The 25,730-nt window shown below is 40.5% G+C and overlaps 1 protein-coding gene across 2 annotated transcripts in view; it reads right to left on the reverse strand.

Moving 5' to 3' along the window:
* Positions 1 to 25,730, reverse strand: part of dchs1b (dachsous cadherin-related 1b) — an 87,095-nt gene that overhangs the window by 20,743 nt on the left and 40,622 nt on the right. Inside the window, exons 1-2 of one of the 2 annotated variants that reach the window (XM_082549472.1) lie at positions 19,186 to 19,237; positions 3,018 to 3,206 (exon numbers count right to left, since the gene is read on the reverse strand). In XM_082549472.1, coding sequence (XP_082405598.1) covers positions 3,018 to 3,206; positions 19,186 to 19,209 — 213 coding nt within the window. In that variant the 5' untranslated portion in view covers positions 19,210 to 19,237. Of the gene's footprint in view, positions 1 to 3,017; positions 3,207 to 19,185; positions 19,238 to 25,730 lie in introns of those variants that run through there. The other variant, XM_082549471.1, reaches the window with a different exon arrangement.

Below are 25,730 nucleotides of genomic sequence, written 5' to 3' on the forward strand. Positions count from 1 at the left end.
CTCTGTGTATTACCCCCTAGTGAAAAGTAACAATGCAGGGCTTTTAAAGGTATTAAACTATTAGAACAGTTTCATCTCCATGCCGTTGAATGCATTAGTCAATGAGTTTGCACTCATTACACTATCTCTCTTTATGAGACCATTAAAAACAGAAACAGCTGAGACAAGGGGCAGACGCGAGCTGAGTATTTGGAAATGAGCAGGTAACACTACAGGACCACGATGACTAACAATAACAAATTTACAACAATTCTTGCGTTTCTATTACCTTATGTAAGCCAACAATGATCAAGAGATTCAATGGTTTATTACATGTACTATCGAAATAGGAGTTTCAATTCCTATTTAAGTCAATCCTTTGGGAATAACTGATAGTTTAACCTTATCCCTCTTGGAGTTCCCTCTGATTGTTTTGCCCAGCTGCCGAGGAACTGGATAGTGTCCTCATTAAACGCGTCCTGTCACTTTGATCAGATTTACTCGAGTGCAGCTTTAGACTTCTTTAATTTGCTTTAACCCTGTCACTTTGATCAGAAGAAATATTACATATGCAACAGGCAACGTGTTTTGTCATGAAGCATCTTCAATCAGCTGAAATATCCCTCATCTAGCTACAGAACTAATGCCGTGACTTTCGTTGAAGTTCGAGCCTTTGACTTTTTCCGTCTCCTTCAGAAGTCTATTTCAGTTACAAATAATTAGGTTTTGATTGCAAAAACATGCAAAGCATGAGGGATTACTTCAGCATTTAATGTGCTTTTGCTTTGACTCAAAGAGGTAGCTGAAATGCTCCATATGTAACTGTGGCTGGTTAGCTTAGCTTAGCACGAGGAACACATAAAAGCGCATTTTATTTTCTCTGAAAACAGGAATTTCCAGCAGAATCTCTAAGGCTCACTAATTAACACATATGTCGTTACACTTTTTCTCACATTTAACATGCAGTTCTCACATCAGGAATGTAATTCTCACCAGTCTTAACGCAGTTCTTAAAACACCTACTGCTTCTTCTTCTTCCATCTGCTCCCTTTAAAGGATTATCTACCTCTGTTTTAACCTATCCCTAAGTCTCACTGCCATCCTATAAACCAGAGGTGTGGACTCGAGTCACATGACTTGGACTCGAGTCAGACTCGAGTCATTAATTTTATGACTTTAGACTTGACTTGAAAAAATGTTCTAAGACTTGTGACTTGACTTGGACTTTTACACCAATGACTTGGGACTTGAATTGGACTTGAACCGGTTTACTTGAAAAGACTTGATATTTTACCCCAAATATAAAATTTAACATACATATTATATAGAGATTGAAAATGTGACGTCATTCACGGGTAGAACCGCAAAGGATTCTGGGAACTCGTGGCAAGCGGTACTAGCGCACGCAGGCTTTCAATTAAAATCAGTCACACAGCGATAAAAAGAAACACAAAAATGTCAAGAAGCTGTTGTATTATTAACTGCAATAGCCGGTCGCATGACAGCCACGGGAAGCCGACGGGTAAAGAGATCGGTTGTTATCGGATTACGTCGTTGAAGAGAAATTGTTCGAGCCATGTTTCCGAAGTAACAAAGACGCTACGGATGGCCTGGATTGCAGCCATTCAAAGATCAAATATAACAACACTCCAGCTCACAGGTTAGTCTGCTCCAAGCATTTACACGAAGGTCAGTGTTTTTTAGTAGTTAATACGTCATTTTTCATAACATAACTGGTGATATAGGTTACAAGCAAGTCTGGCGCTGAACAGAAATTGTCGCGCTATGCTCCTTTGTTTATTGTGCATAAATAGTGAATTGTCCTGACACAATATTGTGTTTCGCTTCTGTTATTATGGTACACTGATAAAAACATATACTTTTATTCACAGGATAAAACAGGTTTTTTGTATCACCAATTGTCCAGTACGATTACAGCATACAGTATTATTGTCACTGCTACATTTCTGTGATGGGTACCAGAAATTATTTCCACTACTAATTAATTACCGTTGAGCTCAAAGGTCCTATTAATAAACGGTTAAGGAATGTGTATTTATGACGACAATTTGTGAGACTGGTAAACTTATGATACGTACGATGGTCTTTCGTTCTACACGGTGCATTTCAAGGTCCTGCACCCATCCGTCGGTAAACTGTACCTGGACTTGTTGCAGTGACCTGAAGTTACTAAACTTCATGAGTGTATGCACTCACTCCAAGAAGCGTATAATTATAAATATGCATATAAATATGCTAAGATGAGATAGCTGACTTCATCTAACTAGCAAATGTTGTCCAGGCTACGTTGGTGATACAGTTTTTTTTAATGTGTATGATATTTTTGTCATGCGATTTTAAAGCTGGTCCTACAACCGCATCCAAGAATAACATGCAGCTTATCTCAGAACTGTCGGTGAAAATTATTCTTGGAGCTAGGTTTAATTGAGCTGCATTTTAAAGAGGTGCAATTTCACAATTTGTGTATATTTTCTAAGTTCACTATTTTGTCATGTGTTGAGAAAAACACAGATTTTAAAATTACATGGTCTAATATTTACATTTAGCATAACTGCAACATTATTTTTTCATTTTTTTTTTTTAAAGACTCGAAAGGACTTGAAATTCAAAGTTTCAGACTTGTGACTTGACTCGGACTTTTACACCAGTGACTTGAGACTCGACTCTGACTTGCCTGACATTACTTGAGACTTGACTTGAGACTTGAGGATAAAGACTTGAGACTTACTTGAGACTTGCAAAACAATGACTTGGTCCCACCTCTGCTATAAACTGATGTGAACATTGCATCAAAGCAATCGAGAAAAACTGGGATCTATCCTAATATAAGAAATACATATTGCAGTTTTGCAGGATGGTGCTACTAGTTTTCCCACATTACACAGAGAGCTTTCAATCCTGTCTCTTTGCAAGAAAGTAATGAAGCATATTCCTCAAATGTCACTTGATGTTTCGAGGAATATTCTGGTAAGATCTCAACCTTGCAGAGCTTACAACGATTTTCTGTAGTTACTTACTCCATCTGTTGCTGTGACAGTCAGGTCAAACTTGTCCAGTCCCTCATCCCGGTCCAGAGCTGTGCTGGTGCAAAGTTGGCCAGTCTCCTTGTTGATGGTAAACTGGGTTGGCAATGTGTTTCCAGAGCTTGAACCCAGGTTGTAGCTTATAGTACCAAAAGAACCACGGTCCTCATCTGTGGCCGATACCTGAGGGGAAAAGAGACCAATGTAAGACAGATGCTTCGCCAGTGCCAACTAGCCTAAGAGACACATAAGGATTTCAAAGACCATCACATCCAGCAGGTCCCACAATCTGCATGAAATAAATCCTACATGTGTCATGACTATTATATACGAGCTAAGGGCCTTTCTGTTATCACAATAATGTCCCATAACACAATCACCTCATAGGCCCATACATCTGCGCTTGTCCAAATATCACACACCATAGCACTACTTGTTATGATTTCCAGACTACTATAAAAACGAGCATCTGTGAGAGCAATTCTTTTTTATATACCGCAGATTGTGGTATGTAAAAAAGTAGATCTCCCCAATGGTGTGTTTGAAAAGCTGGCAAAAGAAACCATGCATATAGAAGGGAAGGGAAGAGAAGAGAAGAGAAGAGAAGAGAAGAGAAGAGAAGAGAAGAGAAGAGAAGAGAAGAGAAGAGAAGAGAAGAGAAGAGAAGAGTATGTGGATGTTTATGGAGTCCAGCTTATGGCTTCAAACAAGACACTAATGGATGTGAAAAAGTCAAGTGGCACACGATGGCTTTCATATCACACTGAACTATGATTCAGACTGATACACACCCCGACTTGAGAACCACTTAAATACACCTCAGAAAATTTCTCTATTTCTTTCCTCTAAACAGGTCTGCATGGCCCAACCTCAGACCCATTTGCTCATATTTACCTAACATCCTTTTTGTTTTACCACACAAACTGAAAAGCACCCACCACATAAATATACATTAACCCGTATGTGCTGACAAATTCTATTAAAACATTTATAATACCACAAAGATTTCCTTGCAAAACACAAAAAAGGAAACGGCCTGTGTTCTCTGGGGTGCTGCTTCTGACTTAAGTTCTGCACGACTCCATAACTTTGTTTGGTGGCATTTATGGTCCTTGTTAAAAGTAACATTGTTGCTCAGATGTCCAAGCCTTGAAGGTGAGCCAAGATCCAGGAGGCCTCACGACATCGCTCCCTCTCAGTAGTACAGTCGCTTCTCTTACGGTAAATCAACAACAGTAACTTACAACATCTGAAATCTTGGATTTAGGTTTTTATTTTTTTCTGACAAAGGAAGCTTGTCTAAGACACAGTATTATATAGAAAAAAAAACAGCTTTTATTTTCAGACCTGGAGAATATTGGATATTTTTTGTTTAAGAATTAAGCAGTAATTTTATAAGAAAACATTTTAGAAGTTACAGCCCTGGCTAACACCTGGTCTTACCACACTCAGTGCAGCCAGCAGATTTTTGGGCTAACACTTCCTGTTCTAGTCACTGCCTACTGATGAGGACAAAAAGCTATAAGAAAAAGCTAAACCAGTGTCAGATTATAGCTGATAATTTCAAAACTTAATTATGGTGGCTGCTGTCATTCTTTTGTCTCCACACAGATCCAGAACCCAGACTACAAACAGAAAACACACAGGTTATCAAACATGGCTACAATGACCAGTCAATATACATGGTAAATGGATTGGTATTTATATAGTACCTTTCAACTCAATTGCAGCACTCAAAGCACTTTCTACTGCAAGTCCATTTCACCAGGTCCCATACATTCATACGGTGCTTTTATCTTCACCTAAGGACTTTTATCTAACACTCACACACACACAAAACTCAAGAGTTCAGTATCTTGCTCAAGGATACAGCAACACGTGGACAGGAGGATCAATCCACCAAACTTCTGACTGGTGAACAGCCTGCTCTCCCACCTGAGCCACCACCATCCACAGCCATCAATTACAAACTTCATCATATAAACATTTCTGCATTTCTTCAGATGTTTTTGTGTTGGCACAGGATTTTCCCTCCCTGCTAGCTTCTCAAAAGTCATTTCAAATCATAAAATATGCAAGTAAAAGACACGTTCCTTATGTCTGTGCTTGTTATTTAATGACTTTGTCACACATCTGAATCTTGCATTCTGGCCCAGAACCCCACAGAGGACAGGACCACCGTAGCAGACATCCGGCTCGTCTTCCTTCCAACTCAGCAACACATGTCTTCATCATTACACTTACCTATTAGCTACAGATGAACACTACCACCTTGACTCATACTGTTTCTCATATAGGAAATTAAGACATGGTAATATTAGTAGAGCTCATTTACAGTTGCTGCATTACCATGGCGAGACAGTCGTGGATTTGAGGGGTTATACTGTGCCTCTTTTTTTGGGGCTGTGTTTACACCTAAGGGGGATTTAGATCATCGCTGGGACTTCCTATTGAGTACAATGTTGAGACTATGCTATCTTCAGGATCTAGGTTCATGTCTGAATGTTCATCATATCTTCCCAGCTGTCTGTGATGGATTAGCCACCTGTGGTCACAATATTTGGGCCATTGTCCACGTGCTTGTATATATGATGAGCCCAATTTTTTCACTAATTATAATTAAACATCCATGACCGCCCACTTGGACATGTCTATATTTACCCCAAAAGGCATGTCTCCATAAAGACAGGGCAGAGGATGTTCTACCATAAGTAGGACAACACAGGAGGTGTAATTAAATTTGCTGGGCTTATATGACACACATGGGTTATGAAATACTCTCTCTTTTTTTTTTTAATGGACTTGGACTGGAAAAAAACCTGCACAGGGAGTCTGGGAAAAAAAGAAGAGCAGCACATTGATTCTCCACGCACTAAAATGTAAAAACCTAAACAGTATGGTATGGATTCTTCATGCTGGAAAAATATGCAAGACAAAAACACAAGACTGTGGTAGAAAATGGCTAGAAAGCTCACTTTCACATAAACCACGGGAGCTATAAAAAAAAGACAAAATGATTTGTGCTTTCATGCTGCTACAAACCGTATACAGTACAGTGGCTGTGTTGTTCAAAAGCCAGTGTGTGACAAAAAAAAATGCAGAGTTAAAACTTTAAGAATGGAGCACATGACAATATCTTTAAATGAGATGTGTAGCATCAAATCAACAATCCTGAAAAGACATGAGCTTACAGAGTTATCTCTGTCATCAGTCATTTTTTCCTCTGTCAATCCATCTGACAGTGCAACCCGTATGGCACCGTGTTTAGTTTAGACTGCACAGGCCGACAGGATGGATGCCATAAGATATCAGAAATTCCCCCTCCAATTTGTTGCCATAACCTACAGCTCTTATCTCGACTTACAAAAAAAGTAGCACAGGTTTAAAGCCAATAAGGTAATCTTGTAAACACACACACTCGACATGTCTTCATAAATCAAGGGGTCTGGTAGGCCAGAAAAGGGTTGCTGCCAGGGACGAATCGCTCCAACGAGGGAGCCTGCTCTGTGCTCCATGAACAGCCTGCTTCGTCTCTGCTTAACTACTCCTTATCGTACATCCTGGAGGTAAACATGTAGCTACATAGTAACACAAAAACAGACACCCGTCTGTACCTTTTAACATCTAAGTCTCTCTGTGGGTTTGTGCATATTTAAAGTCAAGTTATTAGAGAATCTGTTTTGTAAACAAAAAGTCCAAAAAGATTCATTTCCTTTTTTTGTGAAGCTCTATAGCCAGACACAGAATTAAGAAGCACATATGGTGCTCGATATGACATGAAAGGACAATAATAGTGGTTTTGCAAGTTGATCTTTTACATTTTAGTGGAGCAAAGAGAAACTAATGGCTGCCTGGAAGGTGGTAAATGCCTGAACTGTGGTTCACTTTGGCAGTAATGCTAAGTATACACAATTTGCAGTTAATGGGCTAAATCTTGCAAAACCACTAATGTGGTTACTTTCTTTGGGAACGCTGATATCACACCTGACGTATGAAAAGGCAGAAATTTTTAGAGAAAAGATTGAAAAAATAAGGCAGGAATTTACTGATAGCAGCGGGTTAAGATAACATAAATCAGCCATTAGTACGAGGAACCTCATACCAGGGCTCCGTGTGCAATAAAGCCGTTTGGATGGAAATATTCAACTGAGTGAAAAAAGCAGGCAACATGGCTAAAATGTCATTTTATTGTAACTAACCTCTAGATCTTGTATGTGAAGTCCTAAATGCTTTCCTCTGAAATTCCATATTTATAACTTCCTTTCTGGCCTTTCTGGTACCAAAAGTCTTACAGAGCACTTAGCAGTGAAACACAAAATGACTTAAAAGAAACAAAAGAAACAATGCTTCACTTAAGCATCTGAATTTGAAATGCATCAAACACTGTTACACATAAAAACACAGTTTTGATTTGCCTATGGTGCAGTCCATTGACTGACTGTATATCTGTTAAAAGGCACAGCTGAAGTTTGAAGTCAAAGCCTGCCGAGGGCAATGTGAAAAACAGTCGCGAAGAGCGTGCCGAGTATCAGATTCACCCAGGACTGAGGCTGGGAGCTTTTTTGTCCACAGAGAGCCATTCATCCTTGGCTGGGAGAGTAGAAGAGCGATCACTCACCGGAGCATTAGCAAAGAGCCAGACCTCATCATTCATTTGCCTCACTCTTCTTCACAACTGTTCCCTTTTTTGTGTCCCTCGTCTCTCTACCTTTCCACTTAGCTTTTCTGTTATGCGCCTACTGTCACTCTAATTCTCTCTGAAAAAGACTGGATGTCTCACCAAGGGTCCACTTAGATGTCAGATACACGCCTCACGCTCTGCCATTCAGCGCAGGTCATGAGTGAAAGAGATTTATCTGTCAGTATTAGTTTGTGATGCAGAGACGGAGCGGTCTCCTGTCTGGGGTGTGGTGTAAGCTAACAGGTAATGTTTAATGATACCAGTGGGTCAAAGCCTTTTTCTTTAGAACTGCCCATACTTTACTTTCACACCTCAATAGATACAAGTATTACATCAGCTGACCCCATTTCAGGTTTTATATGCTCTTACTTCTGTACTAGATTATGCTTTTCCTCTTTTCACCTTATTTTATGTCCTTTCTTTCATTATACTCATGACTTTATACCTTTTGCCATACTCTTTTTTTTTTTTGCACTCTTTTCCAACCCATCTTTTTTCATCTTCTCCAGATGTGGGCGCAGGTCCAGATAGATCCTGCTGTTCTCTGCAGTTTGTCTCTGTAAAACATCAGCTAATGTCAAAGGGAGCTTGCGCACAGCTTCTCTGACACAGCTGCGGTTCTGCCGCAACTCAGGTTCTTTTACAGCTTCTCATGAGAGAAACAGAGAGGGAGAGAGAGCATCTATAAGCTTTGATGGTAAAACCTGTAAAACACAGAGAGCTGTCCTGATCTAATCTACTTTTTTTCCCTTCTGACTAGTGCCAGGCCTGAATGTTTATAAAGCCATCATCAGTGGTTGAGTCAGACGGGCCAAGAAGAAGCCTAATATCGATGCTCTACGATGATATCACTACTACAGCTACAACTTATTAGCTTTGGCCACCATCTCCGTGGCATTTAACTGCCACTTATTCTTAGTCATGTTTACTTATTCTCTGACAGTTTTTTCCTCAGTTACATAAAAGAAAAACTGTTGTTCTTAGGATTTTTTTTCTAATCTTCATTTTCTAGTTTGGCAAAAGTGAGATTTTATTTATTTGAAAAAAACAAGCGGTTGACTGTTTACCATGACTTTCCATGGTCTTGCTCCTTTCCTTCATTAAACTTGTTTTAAGGATGTCACTGCACTGCCAGATTACAAAATTAGCTTTAATGAGCGCGAGCATATTATAGTCACTTTAAATAATGGCCCCCACAAAAAAAACCCTCTAAAATTATACCCGTGCTTAATAAAATGGAATTTTTCTTTACATGAACAGCAGTGACCATAAAAGAGCATACTGGATCTGGAGCTAGCTAGTGAGCAGAATGCATCACTGCTGGGTAATTGCACATACGCCGAAGCTGTTTGATTTAAAAGTTATTTAAAGGTTACGCCGTGTCAGATGGAGAGAAAGCATTCATTTAACTTGTGTTGCTCTTTTTCCACTCGTACATTCCTTTGCTCTCTAGTGAGCTGCATTCCTCATATTAGGCATTCTCGAGTCTCAGAATCAATCTCTGACTTGCTGTTGCCAATGAGCTAAGGCACTATGGGTACAATTAAGATATATGGAAGGGAAGGAGCGCAGGGAGGGGAAGGTGGGAGAGGGAAATGAAGGAGGGGAAATATCCTGGCAGAAGAACAAAAGGCTGGGCTAACGATAACACGAGACCTTGAAATGGGAAAGAGGAGGATTGAGGCCTCATCTCCCTTCTCCTTCAATATCTATTCCTCCCTTGACCTTTCCTTTTCTTTTATACAGTCTCGACTCTTTTCTGCCCTCTCTCTCGCTCTCCCTCTCTTTCACTCGTTCTTTCAGCACCCTATTACGCCAAGTACTTGTTGTCTTTCATGTGGAGTTCACGGCTGGAAATGATTAGGAACATCAAACCTCTGAAAGAAAGGGAAGGGGAGGGAGGTGAAAGAGACCGAGCAAGAGCGAGAGATTGATTTCTATATTTGGAAGAAAGAATGCTATTACTATTAATGAACATAATAAGGGGTGATGGTCACCAAAAACTCTGTTTTTCCTCTGTCTCCCACAAATGTGCATACATACTTGTATACACGCACACAGCGAGGCACATTTCTAAGATGGTCCACGCTGAAAGCTTAGCAGTAAAGTGTAGCGTGGGTAGAGCTTTAGCCTGTGGAGTTTAACATGCGGACATGTGGTGTTTGTTAGGAAGTTTATCTTTGGGATGCTTCACATGTTAAAGGACACCAGGAATGCTTTACCAGTGTTGGTTTACCAACGTGCTGTCACTCCCTGCTCATATTTAAAGCTTAGTGGCAGATGGGTCGTAGCAGAAATCTGTTCCTCTGAATGGGCGGCTCACTTCAGCACTTTGAAACAACAGAATGGTGATAGGAGTGGCCATTTGGCTTCACTGAAGTGCAATTATACATTGCTTAAAATCGTGGACAAGGCAGCGCAGCCGTAGGGTTCTGCTGACCAAAAGAGATCAAGACCACAATAAATGAAATGAGTTACGATCGAGCATATGATCACACCACTTTGTGGACATGATTACTTCAGATTTTCTTCAACTTCTCTTTCACTTAAGCTAGAAACAAAGACTACTTACTCTGATACATAAATTATCAAAACAATCGGCAGTTAGTTCTGACTGCTCCGTTGACTATTTTTATGAGGTTGTTTTTTTCCCCCTAAACACACTCAGAATATTACTTTAGATTTCGATTTTTAGTACCATATGACAACGTCAGCCATCAGAATCAAACTATCAAAACATGAGTCAAGAACAACTTCGCCATCTCTTTTCTGAAAAAAGGGTTGTGAATGGAGGTTAAAAGAGAGGTCAGCAGGAGATAAAAAGCTGTTTACAGGGATGGACAGTGATAGAGGAGCACAATGTGGGATGACATCACTGTACTGGATTCTGTGGAGTGATAAGAAACGCAGGAGATTTAGATGGTAGCGATCCTATCTTGTGCAAAGCCCTGCAATCTGGCTACTCTTGTGCAATTTTACGTGCGCTGTGTACGTGTGTCTCTGTGCCTGCCTCTCCCCCTCCCTTTTTCAAAGTGAATTCGCTGGGCTCTGACTGACAGCTGGCTTTATCAGACCTATTTTTTACTTATTGTTAAATATTTATAGCCGTTTAAACCCCATCTCAGGCCTCAGTGCACCGACTCTGACTGGTGCGGCAGCTGCTAGCAAAAGACCTGCATATCTGCGAAATACCAGACATTTTATTGTGGCTAGCTGCTAACAAGAAAGCTAATGAGGAGACCGAGGTCAGATATTAAGATCAAAGAAGGAATGTTGTGTGTGCCACCCAGAGATAAAAAGTAACTTTAACTTTCAGGGATGTCACAGCCTCACACCAAAAATTCAGTAGTTAGTACCATAGAAAATATAAGAGATGGATGTAGCTACCATGACTTTACTCACTGGTTTCTAAAATCCATTATGAAGCCACTGTCGCCATCTTGGTTGCATTTTTAGCACATTTTTATACCACAGATAATCCTTAATTGTTGTTTGACTGATTGATGTTACTAGTCATTAAATTCATTTTGGCATTAAGGTACCATAACTATGAGTTCTGGTGACATCTGTTTTAACTTGTGGTCATTCAAATGAGCTTATTATGCTTTTTCTTTTTTTGTCATGTTTAAAACTGTGGACAGTGTTTTAAATAAAGAGGCTACCATATATGCAAATAACCCATGTGCGCCAAAGGTTTAGGCTTCACATAGCTCTAAACATTTGATTTCTGATGTTGTCAGGTAGAGGAGATATGCTTAAGCAGCAACCTGCTGTTAAAAAGATTCTCTGTTTTTAGATGGTGAACTGAGGGGATGCACCAATACCCGCAGTAAAGACGAAAAATAAGGATTATTGTGACCTGTGAATCATGCAACGCTACTGTAGTGGAGCCCATGAAGAAAAACATGAAGTTTAAAATAAGCATAATCATTCCTATTTAAATGGTCCTGAGCCTGTGTACAATAGAAGCTGTATGTTCTGTAATTATCAAGAGTTTTCAATATTATAGCTGCTTTTAAACATAATTAGGGAAATCAATATTGCACCCTTGCAAATGATCCTTATTCCGCAATCAAATTCAGATATTTGTGAACTTAATGAGGCTGAGCGCTGTTATGCTGCTGATCAACAGTGTAACTGTTCTGTTTTATCTCAAAGTTATCACACTACTGCATGAAAGTAAGTTTTTCAGGGCACCGTCTTTGATTTAAGCAGTAAGGTCTGTGATACAAAGCAACCAAAGATTGTCACTTATTGTCTTTCGGTTGCAAGTTTGCTTCAAAGATGAGAAGAAAACAGTAATTAAAAAGTAGAGCACAAAGACGGATAGGCGCTGGACCGGCTCAGATGCGGGACTGTTGTCTGAGACTGTCTGAACTGTTGGGCTTTTGAATGAATGAAAGGATGAATGATTGAGAGTGAGCGGCTCACAGTTGCCTCAGGGACACCACTCTGGGTAATTTTAAATCCTCCAGCGATCAAAAACAGCAGTATGTGTTTAAGAGGATGCATCTGTGTTTCTGCTCCAGCCTTTGTCTCAGAATGGGAGCAGACGTGTGTGTATATATAAATTTTGGGCATTTCAGCGGTTTATCCAATAAAAACATGACATTCTTTTTTTTTCCCTGAATTGTCACACCACAGGATTTTATTTTCTTGGGTGCTGAAGTCAGTGCCTGGAATTTGAGGGTTAGCATCTGCTTGTTGATTACTGTTTCCAATTTGTATTTTATGTTCGTAGCGCATCTGCAAGGAAACAGAGAAACAGATAGAGACACGGTAATAAAATTTGGAACTAGTCATATTACCACTTTCTTTACCCCTTTAGGACATCTGCTATCATGTTAAAGTATATACACAGCAAAAAATAAAATGTATTATCAAGTGAAAACAGTATTTCGGTGCTTTGTGAGACTCAGTAAAATCAGTTGTCTGTTCTGCTGGTCATTATTTCATTGTGTGGTTTTTGCAAACTAGAAGATGTGTATTCCTATATACAGTATTTTTGTGTGCCTGCGTTTTGTGGAAAGTCGCAGTGCACAGTGAGCAGTTCTGATTAAGGCTATTGATTAGTCCATCTGTGACAGCAAAAAGAAAGCACAGAAACGAGAAGATCAATAGGTGTGACTTGATCGATCTATCATGAAGACAGCTGCTGAGGGAGTAGAAAAGGATTTAAATCTTCTCCGGAGATCTAAAAGTATTTCTAAATAAGACTCTGTCATCAACAAAGTGAAGACAAAAAATCTGAAAAAAAATGTAGTCCTAAGTCAGCCATGCTCTCTTGGAAGACCCATCTCCATGTTTATGTACTCCTGGTGAGCTTATCCTGACAAAGCTGATGTTTTACAGACTTAAAATAAACGTCTTTACCACCATCTTTTCATTAGTCTCAGATGTTTAGACAAACTTTTCTAATCTCGGGCCAGCAGGAAAAACTCCTGCCCTCTCAATAATACGGTTCAAGTTCATTCACAAATAGATACACACAATGACCTCTAAACACGCGACACAACGGTTCAGGTTTATCCTCGTTGATTGCACAGCTTCGCTCCACTTAACCAAAATAGTGTCTATAAGCCTCTGCAACCCTCCGCCAATTTAGTCCAGCTTCCTGGATGTGATCCCTGTGGCCACTGGACAGATTCATCGTGGCCTCATCAGTCACGTGTCAACAGTCTTTCTGCAACACTAAGGACAATGGAGGTAAATTAATTAAGACCAGATGGCAGCTAAAATAAAGCACAGTTTTGATTATGGCAACTAGATTTTAATCACAAGAGCGCCTTACCGTCAACATTCATCCATCCTAATTCGGGCTGGGCCCTGATTCAATAGTGTCATGATGAATAAAACAATTTCCCATAAGCTTTCTTTACACACTGAAAAGCTTTGTCTGGTGAGAGACATCATTACAAAAGGGTTTTTTGATTGTTTAACGCTGCATGTAACTTTGCATACATCTGACTGATTGTGAGATGAGATATTAAAAAAAACATGGCGTGTTAACATTGTAATTTTTGACCACAGTGCCACAAACTTGCAAAACACTTATTTCAAAAAGTTTTTTTTTTTAAATTTTAGAGCAACTTGGGAATTTTTGGATGTATCAACTGACTGTGACCACCCTATAAAAAAAATTGTGTTGTGAGCTTTTGTTTGAAAAGAGAACCCAAACATGACTCACTGAAACGCCACGCACGTCTTTCCACTACTCCCCACTCTCCACCACAAAAAGAGTCAAAACAAGGCAGATAAAAATGGCTGGCCTCAAACAACCACAGAGGTAAACTCCAAAAATCATTCATCACTGTCCCAGTGATTCCTAGTGTCACACGCCCACAGTGCCGCCTCATTGTCCCGCTTTGCCAGATGGAAGGCTTTAAAACAAAGGCTTACTACTACGCTATTTATCTATCACTATCTCCTGCCCGTGCGCTACGACTTGCTTAAATCTAGCCAAACTGGAGTTAAAGGATTCTATACTGACATGTTTCCAATTCAAACTAAATTGCGGGTGCGTAAAATAAATCTGATTGAACCCAAGTCCTCCCTTCGGTGGAGCAGCAGTCTTCGAATCCAGTCGAAGCCTGATTTTCTTCACATAAACATTTATGTTTCAGTGTCATTTTATTTCTCAATCTGTAAACCAACACGCAGCTATGTGGGAGGTTCGCTCTAATAAGGCGGAGTGTGTTTATCATTACAAGTGAGATGGGTTTTATTGGGGACAGACTAAACCACCTCTGTTTGCCCTCCAGGAATGGTCGCTCATAGAGCCAATGCTCATTTGACAATATTAGTTTCAGGGACGAGGGTCATTCCAAACTGTGCTAACCCTGTGCTCAAGTGTGCGCTAAGCGCGTCTGTCTGTGATCAAATCAGCGAGCGTCTCAAGGGTCAAAGGTGAGACAGATTTCCAGCTGCGGCTCTCTTTTTTCTCTAACCTCCAGAGACCATGTGCATTCGTGTAACAGGTCAGCCGTAATGAGACTTGAATGTGTCACTGTCAAAACAGGGGAGAGAAACACCTGTTATCTTTGTACAAAAGGGGGAAAAATGGAGACTTGATTATAGGGAATCAAATTGTGTCATATTGGGCAAAATAAGTGTGTAATCAAAAACACAGATGATGTAATTCTGTACAGTTAATCTCACTTTTATTTTTCATTTCTTTCTTTTATATTAGAGCCACACAAATCGCTCAAGAGTGCACATGCGGGTTCACTTTCCCTGAACCCCTTGTCTATGTCTGTGCTTTCTCCAAGTCGCTTCGTGTTTCCCTTGTTCTTCCTGAGGTCGGGCGGTTACTGACCTCCACCTCAGGGAGGTGATAATAGTAAAAGATAGCAGGAGCACCCCCTGAGCTTTGAGCTTACATCTGGTATTGGGTTACTCTGATAGTTGTTGACAGCAGAGAGAGATAGAGAGGGAGAGAAAATCAGAGGGTTTGTGCAAATGCTGTTGTGTGATTTTATACACAATTTTATACCAAGTCTGCATAATTTATGTAGAAATCACAATAGAGAGGAAACACGTCTGTGCACAGGGTGATGTCACGGAACTGGGGACAATAAACATTGTTTAATATTATACAAAACAGCATTTAACAAAGGTGAAATCCAGGCCAGACATCAACTAACACTCCTGTATATGACAGCCACTGTAAAAGCTCACTCATGCTCTTCCTGTCTCTCTTTCACACACACTGTACGTACACCAGTATCCCTGTGCAGCCACATGCAGAAATTAATACAAATCCTTTGATTTTTTTCCCATGTTCACATCAAGTTAAGTCCTGCATGTCATGCATGATAGTAAAAATTATGATTTATAAACCTTTTATAACACTTGTAGTTGCACACTACTAAAATATAAGCAATGTTCTCAGGTCTCATAAAGGCAATCTTGGAAACAACCAACAATAGGACTTTTGGGGGGGGGACACTGAAATACAACCAGATGTTCTGTAGTTGACAACATTAGTCACACATTTTACTGCACAGATTAAACCTTGATGCCTTTTGTCCAATTTGGACATTTTCTGGCCACCTGGACCCAAAAACTACAAGTATTACTTCAGTTTTATTGCAATTCATCATTGCTCTTCAGGCTTCAAACAGAAATCACCACATTGTTGAATTCTTACGGTGGTCGCTTGCCCGAAAATGTTTGTATTCTGAGGTCATGCAGACATCTGTTACTTTAGAACTGATATGCAAAGAGGACGAGAACTTCACAAGCTAATAGTAAAATTGTGTAATGTGTGTGCATTCGTGCGGATCATTTCTGCAGCTAGATATCACCCTGACCTCGTGCAGTTACTGCATTTACATTTGCATCATGCTTGTCAAACAACAGGCAGCAAAGATCAACGGGTGTTAATACTGGACCTCAGACTGACAATGGAGCTAAGTTGATTGTGCAGTTAGTAGTAACAGACAGCTAGTATAACTGGATTAGCTTGTCAATGACCTAGCTTGAACCACAGCCAGCATAAGAGATGGGTCACTTGCAGGTTACTATTGAGGGAAACAGAGACGTTCTTCTATCTTTGTTAATGCTCATCAGCATCTGAGTCTAAAGCTGAAACGAATCACGGTCTGCAAATTTAATACTGAGAAGGTAGTCTAACGACTGCAGATGGTGCTTGTTGGTCATTTAGAAAGTTAGACCCACTACGCACCCACACGAACACACAAACTGCTGAATGATCACCAAGCTATTACATCTTAATGAATTCTATTGATTAGCTTTTTTCTGCTGAAGGTTCAGGAGACAAACTCTGTCTGCTCTACACACACACCCACACACACACACACACACACAGTTGTGCGTAATTGACCTGCAGAGACACAAGAAGCCTCCATGTGTCTGAGTAGAGAGTATTAGACACCGCGATTACAAATTCATACACAGCCTGGGGGGGTGAAAAACTAGCTTATACTTGTTAAATTAATTTCCTGACTCTGCACATGTGAGGTGAATATGAGGAAGTGGTGAGAAACACAGTCCTGATTCCTAAAGCACCTGTTAAACCACAGTTCGTGCAGAACCAAAGCCTGATCCGGCAGAAATGCCGTGCTTCGATGAGGCAGCCAAGTTACTCTTGGGATAAACTGTTCTGTCCAAAGGTATTTCAGCTGCTTAAATCTTCCTCACTTTCTGTTGTTTTCCCATTGATTCAGTCCTCGTGCTTTTCATCTGTTCTCATGAGTTTCGTGAGAGGGGATTAAAGTTAATTGTTCCTTTGTGTCGGCAACTTTCTCTCTCATTTGTTTCTCTGTCCCTCTGATATTGCCGCTTACTAAAGACAGCCACTGATGACACTGATGGCTCTGTCAAGCAGCAGGGAACCTCGCAGACTGAAGCAAGCAGCAGAGGGCTTTTAATACCCAATCATACTCGGTAAACCAGGTTGTCAGTGCTGTAGAACATCTATCAAATGTGTAGAGGTGCACAAACATGCATGTGGATGATGTTCCCCACAATTATCATTTCATCCTCCACGATCAGCTCAGCCAACTCAAATTTCCAAGAAAAACAGGTTGGCTATGCATGATGCAGCCCTGGGGTCAGAGATGCAGCCAGCTCATGCTGGGAGCAAATCAGGCAAGAAAAATGGGGGGGGGTTAGTACAGTACAGTAAATGGGGCTATTGCTGCAATTCTACAGGCGTGCAGAAAGAAGACTTAAATCAGCTGCCATCCGCACTTCATCAATCAGCTCTCTGGGAAATAACTTCTCAACACAAAGACAGACCTGAAGCACAACACAGCAAAGCAGTAGCTTCAAACAAAAACATTGTGGACAAGAACCGGGGAGACGGAGTCTGAGCCACAGATTACTCCATTGTCTCCAATAAAACGCTAGAAAAGCACACCACAGGTATTCAAAGGAATGCTGAATGCTTAGACAGTTACTTTATCTGAGTGTTGGGAAACTAAAAATCTTAATTGCTTGAACAGAAGTGTGGAAGCAAAGATAAGCGGGAATAAAGATTCATTTAATGCTGACTAGTCTCTATACAGAGACACTTTGGCTTCAAACAAAGAAATAATAAGTCTCCGGCGACTGATAAGTTGAGGGGCTTTGTCTGTCTTCATCACTAAATATTTCCTATTATTTGTATCTCAGCTGCTTTCATCCACAGCGCTAAATCATTTTCACGCCATCTCTGACATCATCATAAAAAAAACTTTGTCCATTACCTCATGTCTCAGGCTGAAAGTTTTAGCTAATTTACCCACACACAAGACGGGAAAAAAAAGTCCTAATCAATTGTAAGGACAATTGACTGCAAATCAAATACAGAGGAAACTAACTAATATGTCCTATGACTACTGATATGTTGTCATCTAAAAATCCCATATATCGGCCAAAACTTTTTTCTTTCAGATACATAAACATAGATTTCCCTACCACTGTTACAAGTAGCTATTTATTTGAGTCCTTAAGAAGAAAACATAACAATACAGTTTAAAAACACTCTTCATTTGTGAACTTCTAGTCTGTTAATCAGCCCTAACTGTCTCTGTATCTTGTATCCTTACAGTTTATGGAAGCAGCTTGCTAACCAAGCTTGTTAGCATTAGCTTATCACTTAGCACTCCGCTAATGCTAACCAAGCTTGTTAGCATTAGCTTATCACTTAGCACTCCTCCTTCTTGTTGACATGTGGCAACTTTTGTCTCTAAAAAGCCAACATTGTGCCGACCAGACTGGGTCATGATTTCTAAAGCAAGACATTGTGTATCTCAGATCTTTTTTGGCCTTTTTTTGGCCTACCACAAAGCGACAGCAAGACTTTTTGTTTTCTTCACACAGACAGTATGCTGTTTGAAACTAGGCGACTCACACCAATCTCAATGAATAAACAGCACTAAATGTCAGAAAAGCATGTGAACTTTTCCTTTGTGACTGTATAGAAAATGGTTTACATGGCTCATGGGTCAGGTAGGAGGGCCTCTACGCAGGAATTTGCTTAGCACTCCAGGGAGTTCGGGACAGGCTGCGATGAAGACCAAACAGAAATGTTGGACATGATCAGTTGCACTGTGCCGTATAAATCATAACACACTCATCATTGCCATCCGAGATAGGAAGAAAGGAGGTGTAAACAGAAGTCAGTCAGGAGTTAAAGGGATGGAAGAGCGATTACACTAATGTGTATGATGCTGAGAGATGAGGTGATGACGTGTAGTGAAAGTGTCGGTGTCAGGATGCGTTCAGAGGAGTGGAAATTGTTACACTAAGTGTGCGTGAGGAAAAGTGCATAAGAAGGGAGGGAGAGAGAGAGATGAACTAATGTGGTGTTTTGAAGATATGAGACAGGGGGAAGAAAGACAAAGCAGCGGGGAAAGACCAGAAAGTCAAAAGAAACAGGAGAAAAGTTTGCCTAAGGAAAATGGTGGTAGGATAAACTGTTATCATTGTGTAGACTTTTATTTGAAATGTGCTTACTAAATGGGAAGACTTAACTCTTTCAGTTGTCCATTTCGGCATCAAGTTCACCCACAAAGGAGGCGATGAAGGTTAGGAGGTTTAGCTAAGAGTTAGAGGGGGGATTAGCTTCAAGTCACGGGGTAAACAGACCTCCAACACAGTGAGTCAAGGGGTTCAACGTAGGAGGCGCTGACTAAGATGCACTAAGCCACACAGTAATGGGAAATGACGGGGTCCCAGCTATCACATGGCTGGTCACACTAAAGCTGCCTAGGAGTGGGATGAGAGGGGGTGGCGGACTACGGGTGGCGCAGATTATTACCCAGATCAAAGCAAAGTTAGAGCAAATTTGGGTTTCAGTAATGAGAAAAAAGAGCCAATATGTGAGACGAAGGAAGGATGAAGATGTAGAGATACAGTAAACAAGTTAACAGCTTAAATAATAACAACCTCTAGTCATTGCTCACCTCAGACTCCCACTTTTAGGTAAAGAAAACAGGTTTAAACAGGAAATGTGCATCTGCTGTGACAGATTTGCATCCCACTGCTCCCTACTTTCCCAACCCCCACTATACCATACTCCTGCCAAAAACAGCTTCTGCTCATGCTTCCTCTCTGTTAGCTCACCCTTAAGTGTATTTACTTGACCTCCAAAAGATATCAACATGATGATATTTTTTCTCACTCCTAAACTCCCTCCCTACACACACGGCTCAGATAGCAGTATCGTGCCTTAGCCAGCAAAGCTTACCCTCGCCAGGGTCACATTTAGCTCAGCTCAGCACTTACAAAGGAGAACCACATAGGGACAACTGATACAACTGCAGAAGAGAGACAGTGGCGAGAGCAGAATAAGATATAACAGCAGAAAGGTAAAAAAAAAAAAAAGAGACAGGGATGGAGGGGCGAAGCTTACAACAAGCTAGCTTTGGGGGAAAGGGGGATCTGTGTTATCTTAAAAGGCTTATTGGTTTTTATCCTTTATTACACAGCACGCCCGCTCCCTGTATTAGCTGCAACACCTTAACCAACACATCCATGTATGAGGAATCACTAAGTGCTAGCATGCGCAAATGTATCTTTTTAGCACGTTATGTAGCAGCTACATGTCCATGGGACGTTCTACTCAGCAGCAAAAGTCCAGCATGCAGCTTTATGCCCCCATGTGACAAAAGGCCATCCCTTACAGGTATCAATGAAGCATGAAAGGAGGCTAATTTCAGTGACGGAAACGACGGCAGCTGCTTGAACATGTAGAAACAACATGCCACTGTAAATTTCCATCTCAAACACATTGCTCCCAAAGGGGCCAGTCAAAACAGACCCGTCAAACTCAGTTAGCAAGCCACTATAGACACACAATGGCGCCTTGTGTGGAGGGCCAACCAAAACTTCTCCCAGGTTCCCCCTTTCTGGCCCATCTCTTCACTGACAGGGTATTCACCTTTTAAGCTGCTTCCTTTTATACCTCAGTTTCCCCTGTATTATATCCCACTCTCCTACTCGAGTCCATTTTTCGATCCTGGTCACCCCAGTCTTACTTTCATGGTCTCTCTGTCTTCTGACTCTCTTTTATTGACAGCTTGTCTCCACTGCCTTGAGCTCTAAAGGCAGTGTGTGCAATATTCTTTGCTGCGAGTAAAACCCAGAAAGCCAGGGTAATTGCCTGTTAAACTACAAACTGATTTCTTTTCCTTCACTCCATCCTTAAATCAATTTTATTTAAAGTGAATGCAATCCATCTGTATTTTTAAATCTTTACATTTCTGTCCAAGTCATCTTTATAGAAGTGTTTCAGGTTTTAACATTTTGTGCATTTTTTTTATTCTGTTTTCAGTTTTGGTTACAGTGACAGGGTGTGTCGCATTCATTTTTGGGTGTTTTTTTTTTTTTTCCACTCTCATTTTGGTTTTGTCTGAGGAAGCGAACCCAAAAATATTTCTGGTTGAGTATTATTTTATTTTCAGGGTGCACTGTGTTTCCTCTGCTGTACATTCATCCAGCAGCGGCTGCACCGCACTGCGGGAAAAAGTCAGCCAAGCTGTAAGGAAACCTGACAGATAAGATACTAATCATCATCACTGTCCTCCCACAAACACAGCACTTTTTATGATTTTTTGAACTCCTGTGTAGTTTCATTTTAATAAAACTTTATGTTTCTGTACTGCAACAAGCTCTGAAAGTGAAAATGGGATGGTCATCTCATTTTTTTGTCTTAAACAGACCACAAGCTAAAATTGACTCCAACTCCTGCTGTTCCCAAAGACACAGCACACAACCACCGTGCACACATACTGTAAACAATGTTAGTGATGAACAGATGGGGATGTTCAGTTGTCCCCCCTACAAAACACTAGTTAGAAAAACAGGAAAACAGCTTCAGAATTACAGTTACTTCTGAGAAGAATACTAAAATATTTAAAGCTTCTAACCATTAGATTATTCCCATGATAATTATTTTATTCTCAGGATGGCACTGATATTATCTTTCAATCAATGTCACATTAACGAGGCTGTGAAAAGTCTAAGATTTAGCTTTTATGATGCACACAACTGTGCGCTGATGCCAACACTGATATGAATATTTGCATGTGACATCATCTGGCCCTAACCCACAAAGGGACTGCCAGAAACCCTTAAAAGCAGGAAAAATCTATTAAAGCCTTCCTCGGTCGTAACCTTGCCAGGTCTTTTCAACCCCCGGTAGTTTAAATCTTTGTTTTTGCCTCTTCCATCTTCTGCATCCCACTCCCCTCCTCCTCATTTTCTGCACACTTCAGTCAGTGCCAGCCTCTGCTCCCTTTGTTCTCTACTAGGTGTGGCCGATGACAGAAGGCTAGGGGGCAGTAGACTCAGCCACTGCTCGAACACCGCTTCACTGATTTGCTGCTTTGAAGCTTTCGCTAATCTCCAGCACTCGCTGTGGCACACACTGGCACAGAGATGTACAGCCCTGAGTACATGCACGCAGGCCTTCAAACATCTTTGTGAACGTCTCTGAACAAAGCATGCAAATGGAGTTATGCTGTGGCGTGTACAATAAGAATAAACAAAGAGTTCTAAAGCAGACATCTGGAAAACCAAAATCTGCAGGTGCACAATTAGGATTCATAATTAGGATTACAACAGCTTCCATTAAAGAAATAGCCCCATCATTGTGTTTTAGAAAAATGGCAAACTGAGCAGCGTCAGGTTCAGAAAACAAAGAAGGCTGAGTGGGGTCACACACACACCCAAACTCAGCTGATTACTTCACTTAAAGGTATTCATCATTAACAGTGTCTCTGTGTCTCTGAATGGGCCACAAAAATTAGGCATAATGGTTTGCTAAAGACTTCACTTTTCTCCTACACTTAACAAATCACATGGATGGTGTAAGAAAGTTTTCTCCCAGATAAGATGAGATTTCAGCAATTTCAAAATGTTTTCTGACAAAATTCTGAATAAAAATCTGAAGAATGGAAACTGACATCTCTTTTACTGGAACATGAGCAGAATTTACCACAGCAAAATGCCAATCTGAAATAGAAACCATGAGCACCCTGTGAGTCACTGTTTCGGTATCCTTGGACACAAAAAGTGTTGCCTCGTGGCATTCTCACTTCAAAACCCGATGCTCTGATTTGCTCTTTGGCACTCGGCTGATGCAGATATCTGTCTGCAATCATCGCAGCAGTTATATATAAATACTGTTTTTGGCTGTTTTTGTCTATGCTGACAGAAATAGACACATTCAATAAAATTCATACATATTTAGATTTGTGTCATATACAGAGCTATTTTGGTATCCGACCTTCGAGTCTGATGAACCCATCCACGGTGAAGCCAACTGTTGTAATTAGAGTAAAATCATTCTACATTTCTGCTATGCCAGACTTTTTGATTATATATGATAGAAGCTAAAATGAGCCCAAAAAGTTGCACTCAATCAATGCATCATTGCTGCATGGCACTGCACGGATTTTTCCATTACATAAGTTTCCCAGGCTACGTGAAATGTATGACAAAAACAAAGTTCTGCACAACAATGAGCCATTCCAGTTTCCTCCATATCCCTGACATGAATGTGAGTGGGTGTTGCATGAATTAAAGCACTAGATTAACTTGTCACCAATGTGCAAGCAAGATGATAACTGAATCTACAGAAAAATGGCGAAGATAATAGTTTGACAGGCATAAAATTGTAGCTTTTGCATCAACAAGATTGACATTTCTTTGCATGGTGTCCAGTGTATCCTTAAAACAATGAAGCATAACAAATTGGACAAGTGGAGGACAAGAAATAACAGATCTGAAATAAATTATCTACAGCTGATAAACAATATCAGGAAAAATATCTGACACAGGACCTGAGATTCATCTGGAGGTTCAGTCGATCCATCTGCTGTTCACTGAAGCCTCATCAGAAAAGGTCTCAGTGGAAGGTTTGCTGTCAAGAAGCCATACTTAAGCAAGGGAAACAGGCAGAAATGGACTGAAAATCAGTGGCAAACATGTCCTATAGAGTGATGAATTCAAAAATGTCTGAAGATTAGAGAGAGTTCAGGGTATGTTGAACAAGTGATGTTTAGATGTGCTAGATATGCTGACTGTAATGAGTTCATGTTTTCCTGCAGGTTATTGAGTGAACTGAAAAAGAGATTTTTGGTGAATTAAATCACAAATCAAAAAGTTGGACTATCTTTCAAAGACCTTTCAGCTTTTGCCCTGGCCTTGATTCCTTGTTTGGGGTAGTGATGGATTTCCAGTTTCTTGGACCGGACACTGTGGTGTGAGACTGTCTTAGAACTGAGACAGGAAATGATGCGATAACTCAGGAACTCGCCACTATTGTTAGGACCAAAAACCGGAAGCTCTGCTCAGGACGATATGCTCAAGAACTGGACGTCTGTGCTGAAATCACACAAGAAGCACATCCACATGGAGGCACCACAGAAAGAGAACAGACACACACCCTCAAATATTCTATGTGAACATAAAGATATGCTGATGATGATATTTCCTCAAAAAATTATCAAGAATTTAATGTGTTACATTTGAGTATAAATCTGTACATTTGAGAGTCTACATATCTGACAAAGTATTAATAAGAAAGAATAAAAAGCTGTCTGCGCATGCTGAGAAAAAAAAATTGGTTAATCAAGAACCCATGAAAGAACTATTAAAAATCTGATGACGACCCAGGTGAGGTGAACCTGAGTGCATGCTTTGCAAACAGAAAGGAAGAAGTCTTTTGCCAAACTGGATTTTGCACGTTTTCATCCCCCATGCTTTTTCTGAAACCTTGTGATTGAAGACGATAACCCCAGCAGTCACTTACTCACTAGACTGACTCAACAATTGCAGTTTGCTGACATGCATTTCACACCTCTCCTGCACAGAATCAATTAAACCCTCTTACTGTATAGCCCCAGGAGAATATGCACAACCCTCCTTCTCTCATCCTTTCTGTCACACACACAATACGATTTCCAATGTCCAAGTCTCTGTGTTGCACACAGCACTGGTTTACACATCTTAAACTCTTTATCAACATCCCAGATTCTCCAAATTTTCTCATACCAACCGAACATAGACGCGTAGGAAACAGAATTGGTAGACACAGCGTAGAGCCTTGAAATGGCCTCAAGGAAGCCAATGCTTAGCTACGTTGAGCATGCTCTCTTTGTATAGCTTTCTCTTTGCTCGTACAGATCTGCCATCTCCATTCACTCGGCGAGCCTCATTATAAACGAGAAAAAAAAGATGCATGTCAGTCAGAACATGGTGGAAAAAATGGAATTACTTCATGCTACCCGCAGCTACAGAGACACTGTGCTCAAACGTGCGTGAAAGTATAAATATGTGTACATAATTGAGCACCCAACAGTGACAGCGAGACTATATTAGGCGTTAGGGATTACATGTGAAAACCCATCTCGCCCAGCCATGACCAGTGCTCTGTAAAATAATAAAGAATAAAATCTTTGCAGACAGAAGCTGAGGTGGAATGGACATATCGTTGGTTCATTATGGGAGTACACTCGCAGGAGGACACATCTGGATTCTTCATGCAGTCATATCAAGTGGTCTCTTTGCATTGGGACTTATATGCAGTTTGCAGTTTGTGTGTCAAAATCCATCAACTTTGAGATAGATAATAACTGACAAAGTTTTAATGGCCTTGCTGTGACATTAATAGGAATAATATTGTTATAATATTATTAGCACAAGGATTTAATATACTGCCTTCCCATTGTTTGAATTAATCCATCTATCTTAATTAATGCAGCTGTTTTTCTATCCCCCGTTCCATCTTGGTCCTGTTATCCAAGTAAACAGTGGCGACAGCAGATAATATAAACCAAGCTTGTTGTTTGCTTGCGTCTATATCCCCATTGCGAAATGATTTGATTGCTCCCTTGATAAGGTAAAGCATAATATACAACAGCTCGTCACTGTATGTGATATTCTCAGGCTCTCCAGTCACTGATTCAGAGGAGCTGGAAGGTTGCGCATAAGCTTTGAAAGTAAAACGAAAGAGCCTTGATCAACATGCTGCTCACATATGATGGCATTAGACACAAAACAGAATTGTAAGG

Source organism: Aulonocara stuartgranti (genome assembly GCF_965226115.1).
Source record: "Aulonocara stuartgranti genome assembly, chromosome: 10".
Lineage (NCBI taxonomy): Eukaryota > Metazoa > Chordata > Actinopteri > Cichliformes > Cichlidae > Aulonocara > Aulonocara stuartgranti.